At 40.8% G+C, this 9700-nt stretch overlaps 1 protein-coding gene across 2 annotated transcripts in view; it reads left to right on the top strand.

Moving 5' to 3' along the window:
• FLVCR1 (FLVCR choline and heme transporter 1) overlaps positions 1-9700 on the top strand; it is a 52339-nt gene that overhangs the window by 1460 nt on the left and 41179 nt on the right. For both annotated transcript variants that reach the window (XR_012318069.1, XM_073671968.1), the window contains exons 2-4: positions 260-401; positions 6144-6284; positions 9169-9236. Coding sequence is in view for 1 of the 2 variants with exons in the window: in XM_073671968.1 (XP_073528069.1) it covers positions 260-401; positions 6144-6284; positions 9169-9236 (351 nt within the window). In the remaining variant the exon portion in view is untranslated. The remainder of the gene's footprint in view (positions 1-259; positions 402-6143; positions 6285-9168; positions 9237-9700) is intronic.

The following is a 9700-nucleotide window of genomic DNA, read 5'->3' as shown; positions in this document are numbered from 1 at the left end:
TTTCCTCCCTGTATAAATACTTGTTGAGTAGAGAGGAGCGAGTGACGTCTAGAATCTAATTCAAGAATGTTCTGTAGATGGACAAGAGCTGAACGTCCTCTTACTTCCACTAAGTGCCTTTTATCAGCCGGTGCCAATACGATGGTGAAATCTCCAGGGAACATTGCTTCATTATAGATTGTACATTGATTGCATTACATGGGGAGGGGGGGTGGATAATGGCGCTGGGGGGTTACAGTCTCTCCTCTTTGCTCCACAGTTCGGCACAGCCATCGGGTTCCTTCTTCCTCCCGTGCTGGTTCCGAGGTCGGATGACTATCACGTGACGGCACATAACATCAGCATTATGTTTTATGGCACTGCTGCGGTGTCCACGCTCCTGTTCATTCTTACTATTGCAGGTGAGTACAAGCTCAAGTCCTCCCTAGTAAACACTCCAGACCTGAGTGTGCTCCTGAGTCTTCTCTAAGCTCTGATGTCTTCAGCGTCTTGGTCAGGTCGTATAAGCCGGTCAATTCAGTGCCAGCAGACCACGTGTGAGTTGGGGAACCAGATGGCGAACAATCTTCACCGGTGTCTGCCCACATCTCGCGATAACTTCTGACATGTATAAACGGAAATTATTAAGCGGGCTCATATGCTGAGGCCGCTTTATAATTGGCAGCACTTTTAAACAGCAGATACCCGCGAGCTGCCTATGTTCATCGCAGTAGATGCCGTGGTGAACAATGACCTCAGCATCCAAGTGATTAGTTGGAGAGAAGGGCCGCCTCTGTGCCCCTCATTGAGTTCCCACAACATGATCGCAGCAGTCCGATTGGTTGTTAATAGCCAGGATGGTTATGGAGCTCCAAGATTGTTACATTCGTCCCTGCTGTCGGCCATTTGCTTTCTACTGTAATCAGGGACAACACACACACCCCTGCCCCCTATACCTGTTAGATCAGGGTTCCCCAACTCCAGTCCTCAAGGCCCACCAACAGGGCATGTTTTCAGGATTTCCTTCGTATTGCACAGGTGATAATTACATCACCTGCACAGGCAATAATTCCATCACCTGAGCAACACTAAGGAAATCCTGAAAATATGACCTGTTGGTGGGCCTTGAGGACCGGAGTTGGGGAACCCTGTGTTAGATGATCAAATGGTCCTACCTATATTGGCCCCATCCATTGTGTCTCCACGTAAGCAGCTCCTGAATAGGGTGGGTGACGTGACTGGTGTCCCACATTGAGATGTGATGCAAACTGGATGAGATCCCAGCAGGTTTTTGTGGCCTTCTGTGGCTTCATCATCTGACACATTTTTCACAGATTTCTTTGTATATTTCTCTCACTTTGTAGCAATGTGATATAAAATGGAATCATAGCAAAGAGATTAGGGGATGAATTTTTGGATTTTATGTCATATAAGCCTAAATAAGTCATATGTGATGCTATGACCATTCTGCACTCTAGAACAACAAGAAGTGTCATATTGGTTGTCACCCAGAAGCATATAAAATATATATATTTTCACTCCTATTCCCCCGATGGTATGAAGAATCCTTTTTCTTCATTTGATGCCAGTTTTTATCCTCCATTATGCTCTGTGGGGCAGGTCATGTTTTATACTTTATTACATTATGACTTATATTGCATTTATTACTTTGATGCAGAGTGACACGACTTGTAATGATGGGTCGAGAACTATACAATGGTTTACAAGCACATAAACAGCTGTAATGTAGGTGATGGTTCTGCTCCTTTCACCAGAGTGACCTATTCCAACCGGGGACGGCTTTATAATTAACACTCCGACTCTTGTAAAAGTTGGAATTGGAGTCACTGGGAGAGCCAAAGTTGGGGAAAGGGTCATAGGGATCTTGTTCCTGACCTATAGTCTTAAACTCTGTTATGGAGCTCTATGCAGAACTACTTTCTGCAGTTCCTTATTGTGATCGTGTGCAGCGTCCATGATGCCAGCCTTACTGTAGCGATCTCCATTGCCTCTCCTGTAATCTACCTCCTGTCTCGTTACTGCTCGGTCTATCCACCATTCTTTACACTACAACTTCTTACTCACAATTTGGCTGCTGTGTATAAACACTCACTAGAAGTCATTGTCGAACAGTTCATTTTCACCAAGGAAATAATTATTAACCAAGGGTAATTTAAAGATTAACAGGTAGCCAATGCAGAAATATCAGAGCATTGGCTTAGTTTTGTTTTTTTCTGGATTTGTGTGAATAACTTTCATTCATCAGTCTACTGTATGGGGGTAGTGTGATGAAAGGAAAAGGTTCTGGGGAAAATGGTGACAAAAAGGACAAGAAATGTGATAGGCCTGCATAGACGTAGTTTGTATTATTTTTGCAGGACACTTGCTAAACTGTGATTGTCATTCCAGAGTTGATGCAGCATAAGAGAAGTCTTGCCAATTGGAGATGGAGGATTACGAAGGATGTTAGTGTTAGATCACTGGCAGAGAGGAGAGTACTGGTAGGATGGTAGACAGGCAATTAGGAAATGTAGGGCAGTGCAACTCTGTGGAGAGGATGGGTAGGGTTGTAGAGGGAGATGTAGGACTGTCCAGCAATGTGGAGAGCTTTTGGAGGTGAGTTTGACAATTTTATATTGTTTTCTATAGCGGATGGGCAACCAGTGCAATGACTGGCACAGGGTGGAGGCGTCTGTGAATGCTGGACAGAAACGAGAGCCTGGCTGCTTTAAGTTCAGGGTAGATTAAGCAGGAGAGAGTTTAGTGAATGGAAGACTGATTTAGTAACGTGAAGTAATCCTGATAAGAATGAATCATAGGAATAGTAAGCATTTCTGCAGTTTCTACGCTTAAAGAACAAATTCTAGAGAGGCTGAGTTACAGATGACATGAGCGAGTGTTTGGATATTGGAAAACAAGGAAATGGCTAAGTGTAATATAATCCCAAGACAGTGAACATGCTGCTCACGAGTTATGGTAGTTCCAGACACGAAAAAAGGAAATCACAGGATTAGGACAGTTGATAGAGACTTTTTTTTTTTTTTAGTTTGAACTAAAAAGGACGTGATGTTGCAGACGTCATTAACCTCCCACATTAGTAACCTGGGTGACACGTCAGAAGGTTTGATCAATGGAGGTCTGGGAGCGTCTTGGCAGTGATCCAAGATGAGACCTGCAGGGTAACATTACTGTAGTATCTCACAGCCGCGATGAAGCAATTTGCTCAGTTACATGAACTCTGCCTGGAGTTCTGCTTGTAACCAACCCAATGTACACACGGCTCTACACGACGGGGCCTCCTGTAGCTGTTATGTATTGCAGGTTAATGCCCAGCGTGATGACCGCGAGGTGTCAGAGGTCACGTCACATGGAGCTGGTTCATGGCCAAAAGCCATTATTCCACCAGCTGTGTACATGATATTATCAGTTTTATGTAACTGATGGTAAATGCTCACCTATACGAGGAGATAATAAACGGAGCACAGTAAAAAGGTGATGCAAGAGAACGTTAAAAAAATGGAACAAAGTTCTAATAAAAGTCTCTTATGTGAAATTTTAGGGTAGCTGGTCCTATGTAGGAGCAGAAAGTCCACAACAAACTCCCCAAGATACAAAGCAAAACCCTTAAATTAAGACCGCTCAACACTATCAGCTAGCATTGCTTTAAAAAAAATAAACCCTTAGACCACCAGCTTTTGTATTACTGTGTCGATGAGGATAGATGTTGGATTATGACTTTACACTTGGCATTTGTTCTTGGCACCAACAACGAAGATGTTCCTCTTCAAATTGATGACTTTATTCTCTATAAATCAGAGTAGGCAAAACATAGTACAAAGTTTCGCCCTTTCAGCTGCTTCAAGGGTTACCCCTTGCCAAAGTCGAAAGGGTGAAATTGTCGCTCAGCGTAAAATTTTTGTTTAATGTAATTGGATTATATTGATGGATGTGCTGACTATCCTATGCAGTTGTGAGTTTGCCAATTTGTGTTTTAGAATAAAAATTTGTTTGATTTTTACACCAGGTTTTAGATTTTCCATCCTATGTTGTACCATATAATACAGGTTTCCAGGGTCTGAAAATAGAAATGTGCGTTCAAGAAGGGTTGGAAATTTTTCCTAGGTCATCCGAAGCCATCAGCCATTTCCAATATACAGTATTAAAAATGTTCCCCATGTCGGAGTCCAGGAAGCTAAGCCATAGGGTGCTGTCTGATGGGTCTCGCACTGCATAGCGCTTTTGGGTGCCCCATGTGGCATTGAGGAAACGCTATGACCCCCAATGTCACCAGTGGGCAATTCACTCTGTACATTACACACTGGGGCGGCTGGCCGTTTTCCAGTGTACAGACTGAGTCAAACAGCTGCCCCTATCTCAGCGACAATGGTAAAATGAGATTACTGGTGGTCATCTCTGAATTTTATGGTTTTTATGTGGATTTGCTCTGTAATGCTTTTTGTGATTTGAACATATGGGCATATATATATATTTATATTTATAATTATATTATATTATATGCTCTGTAATGCTTTTTGTGATTTGAACATATGGGCATATATATATATTATATTATATTATTTGCTCTGTAATGCTTTTTGTGATTTGAACATATGGGCATATATATATTATATTATATTATATTATATTATATTATATTATATTTGAAAAAAAACATCCTTGTTACTCATAGCAACCAATGACGGCACAGCCTTCATTTCCTTAACTGCTCTGTTAAAATGAAAGGTGCGCTGTGATTGGCTGCTATGGGCACTACGACACGTTGGGCCCCGATCATCAGAACTCACAAATTCTGACTGTTTCCTTTAGCAACCAATCACTGCACAGCTTTCATTATACCAGAGCAGTTCAAGAAATAAAAGCTGCCTTGTTATTGGTTGCTATGCAATTATGACAAATGAGGCCTTTTTTTTTTTTTTCTTTACTGATGGAAATCTGGACTTGTTGCCCATAGCGACCAATCACAGCACAGCTTTCATTTTTTTGAACTGCTCTGGTACAATGAAAGCTGCGCTGTGATTGGTTGCTATTGGAAACCAGGCTAGATTTGTAATGTTTGGGGCCTAGTTTAGGTGAAGACCCTGTACTGGTCATAGTCATTGTATAATTTACAGAACATCATATTCATTATTCCCTTGGTAAAATTGGGACTTCTTGAGATAAAAATATCTAGCTGATGTTCTTTTGTACTGTGAATATATGGTGGAGGAAGACAAAGGGTCGAATAATCCAGTGTATATGGGTTAATCTGTCATTATCTGGAATTATAGCTCTTTGCACAGCTTCTCCAATCCTAATAGATATTGATGAGTTATTAGTGGAGGACATCGGTAACATTTCATCCATACCTTCCCAGAAGGCTTGTGTCATGGCGGGCGATGTAGTGTTTCATATCTGTATGTTGCCATCCTGGAATCTAGATAATTTACACTCTGAATATTTTTTTTTTTCTAGATTGTCTGTTTGGAAGTGATGATATTTTAAAGGGGTTGTCCACTATTCCTTAATAATTGGCCTAGGGAGGTGGAAAGAATACAAAATAAAAAAAATAATTGATACTCCACTCCTTTTACATCCCTCCTCCGTATTCAGTACTGTGTTCCCCGCTAGTCTGCTGGGATTAACATCCAATGGGAGTATCACCTAAATGCCACAGACAGTCAGCAGTCACTGATCAGCTGCAGCGCTCACAATACATCTGGCCAGGAAGAAACACTGGCCCCTGATTCATCATTTGCAATTTATTGAAGTCGTGTGGGTTTGTGTTTCTTTGTTTTGTTTTTTAATTATAATATAAAAACAAGTGATTACACATTTTCACCCCATTTAAATTAAAAGGATTCTAACATCAGTTTTGACCACCCAAAGTGAAGACTTCCCTCAAGATAGGAGACCCACATAGCATTTATGTAATTTGGCCAGAATTTGCTGTGATTGTTCTTAATTTTTTGGAAACTCTCAAATTTGCGGTGTCCTGGGTCAGAATACACAGGTGTGCACAAACGCCAGTCACTAATGGCTAGTCCCAGGCAGTACTAAAACGTCCCTAAGTTACCAACCCAAATCCTACGTAGCAGTGGCACATGTCGCTCCTGCAATTGCATTTTCTGTACGTGCTGTGACAAATGCTTGATTTTATATTTCAGTCTTTAAAGAGAAACCTAAGATTCCGCCAAGTCAGTCTCAGGCCCTTGTGCGGGGCTGTGCTCCCGAGGAATACTCCTACAAGCAATCCATAATCAATCTCTTTAAGAACGTCCCCTTTGTGCTGCTGCTGGTCAGCTATGGTAAGATGGTGTCACAACACTCATTACCTTTCACTATTATTAATAATAATATATTTTATTTTTATTTATTTTGTGCTGTGAGTTTGCAAACCCTATAAAGAAGACTATAGAGAAAATCAACAGAGAAGGCTGTACAACCCATAACATGCTATTGGCAAAAAAAAAGCGCCACAAACCCTCAAAACTCTGAAAACCACTCTATTTGTAGACTTTCAATTTATCTTTTAAAGACTATAATGTTAGGGTTACATGTGACTTTCAGACCTATCATTTGCCGGCTGCAATTTTATACTAAAGTCTGCGGGGCACCGACTTGTGTGACCTGTGTCCAAAAGTTTAATAGGTTTGGGTTTTTTGTTGTGGTCATGTCATTGGCCCTTTTGTGACCCACTTTCACAATTAATAGATCGTGCATCCTTCTAGTCATGTGCAGTGTAGACTTGGTTGTAAAGGAATATTCCCAGTTTGATATTTTATGACATATCAACTGGATATGCTATAAATATCTAATAGGTGTGTGTCCTAGCACTTAAAGGACCGGTTGGCGCACATGTGCGACTATCCACTCACTTGTATAGGAGTTCAGACTTGCTGAGCAAGCACGTGGATATGCCAGAATATGCAAGATGATTAGGAACCTTTACATTGACGAAGAAGCAACAGTTTGAACGGAACAATGCAGCACGGCATAATTCAAAGAAGAGTGAGGCGTCAGACAAGGCAGCGTCCTGTCACCACTTCTCTCCAATGTATATACAGAAGCTATTTTCAGGAAGGCTAGGCCAAAAAGAAGGAATCAGAATTACTGGCCGAATCATCAACCATCTTCAATACGCAGACGATACAACATTGATTGCAAGAAGCATAGATGGCATGAAGGACTTATTACGGAGTGTCAATATGGAAAGCTAGAACATGGGACTGCTACTCAACTCAAAGAAGAAAAAGATATTGACTACTGCCAGATACGACCGGGACACATTTTAGATGGACAGCAATGAACTGGAAGTTGTAAAGATCTTCAACCTCCTTGGATCAATGATCACTCAAGATGCAGTGACGACATCGGAAGTCAATAGGAGAATGGCTATGGGCAAATCAACAATGAAGTCTCTGGACAAGGTCTTTAAACCGAGGAACATTTCACTGGCGACTAAGACACGGCTCGTACATAGTCTGGTCTTTTCTGTAGTAACATATGGATGTGAAACCTGGACGATAAAGAAACAAGACAAAAGAAGAATCGACTCCTAAATGTGGTTCTGGAAATGGATGTTATCAATATCATGGATGGCAAGAAGAGCAAATCAATCTTTGAACAAATCGAGCCAGACATATCGCTGGAAGCAAGGATCACCAAGCTACGACTTGCCTACTGTGGGCACATCATAGGAATAGAGCAATCACTGGAGAAGGACATCATGATCGGGAGAATAGAAGGAACAATGCGAAGGGGAAGACCAGCAAAATGATGGCTTCATACAATCATGATAACGGCAGAGAAGACCCTTGTGGACCTATCTAGACTTGCACAAGATCGATCTTCCTACAGATCGTTCATCCATCAAGTCGCCATGGCTCAAGTTTGAGCCAAAGGCTGTTTTAAAAAAAAAAAAAAAAAAAAAAAAAAAAAGTGAGATGAGAATATTCTTTTAAGTACTATCTGGCCACAGTGTTTGACCCTAAAATTACTGACCGAAAAGCCAGCAAACACACTGCAATGATTATCAACTTTTATCGTTACACTTATTCACTTGTGTGTTGTCACTTTTACATACCCGCATCTTTTATTCTATACCTGTAGTTTTAGACTAAGCTGTGATGTGAATACATGAGGATAACACTATGGGTTGTGTCCTGCATTTTTCATAAGTTCTCCTATTAGCAGGCTTTAGCTCTTAACATAGCAGCTAATCTGAATATCTCCTATACACCACGCATGCAAGGGATTCCTGCTCTCCTGTCTCTAAGTTGCACACTTTCAGCAGCATGTTGGGCATTATATAATGGTACAAAATAGTAAAAGATCCAACTCGCCAACATTAGGTTTCCTTTATGGTTCTGTCTGGACGCCTCAGATTGTAGTGGAAATGCAGAGAATCCAGCTCCTAAAATGTTTTCTTTAAAGGTGAATATATCTTTGCCCTGGATTGTTAAAATATTAATTTATGGATTGATATCTTCACCATTTAAAGAAAACGTTTTCTGAGTTTGTGAAGCTGGATTCTCTGCATTTCCACTATTACATTGAGCAGTGTAGCTGTGACTCCTGCTATGGTGTGATATAATAATTAGTGCTTTATAGACTTCATTATGCCACTATAATCTGATACCTCCATTGAGCTGACAGTAATGTCCTAAGTGGATCAGATTTTAGCAGTTTAATAGGTAAATGAAGAGTTCAGGAGGAAGGAGGGTGAGAAGTGGCTCATAAGTGGAGAAAGAAGGATGTCTCTGATAATATAACAAGGTTTTGTATATTTACTTGTAATTTCAACTTAATATCAAAGTTGTAAATAAAATCAATAGGACATCTGCTTGCTTTCAGAAAACTAAAACATTATCTGCTCAACTAACACTTATATTAGAAAGTTGCAAAATTCTTCATTATACAGTCATGGAGCCTTATAATCCACCTATTATGTAATGTTTTTTCAAGATCTCCAGCGCGTGTGTTGTAGCCTCATGACTGCAGGTCTGTACATGGTAAACCTCCTACGTCCCCCGTTAGGCGAGTGTTCAGCTCCTCTCTTCTCAGATGAGTCATTTTTCTGGGTATTTGCAGCGTCATGGCTCCATGGACTGGAGCTTTCTCTGAATCCTTGGCCTATAGATGCGTTATATTTATCCGCGCAGAAGATAATACGTTCCCTTTTCGTTGCAGGGATCATGACCGGCTCCTTCTATTCTGTGTCCACGTTGCTGAATCAAATGATCACTCATCACTACGAGGTCAGTGTCATGTCCGGATACAAGGTCTATTGAGGGGATTATGGGAGGTTTTGTAGAAATTGTGGCTCTTTTTGGCTGTCATTAAAGAGCGTATTTTCTCCTAATTGAATAAAAAAAAGTTGGGATATAATAATGCTTATTATATTTTTTGTATTAGATATATATGATCATTTTAGGTTGACAGTTTCTACGGTTTCTTCACTGTTCAGGTTGGGTTGTATGACAGCATTGCCCTTTTAAAGGTGATAAATTACATTATGGTGTTTTTTAACTTTACTATTTTTTTTTTTTTTAAAGACTTTATCCCCTTTACGATATCTGCTGTACATGTACGGCGCATGTCGGAACCTGGTGTATGAAGCAGGCTCACGCAGCGAGCCTGCACCATACCCAGCAGGTGATAACTGTGTATTACAATCAAGAACTGCTGCTAACAATAGCGGGAGGAGCGATGCTCACTCTCG

Source organism: Phyllobates terribilis, unplaced genomic scaffold (assembly GCF_046119375.1).
Source record: "Phyllobates terribilis strain yellow unplaced genomic scaffold, ASM4611937v1 Scaffold_3__8_contigs__length_932513732, whole genome shotgun sequence".
NCBI classification, from domain to species: domain Eukaryota; kingdom Metazoa; phylum Chordata; class Amphibia; order Anura; family Dendrobatidae; genus Phyllobates; species Phyllobates terribilis.
This window is presented reverse-complemented; position numbering and strand designations above follow the sequence as displayed.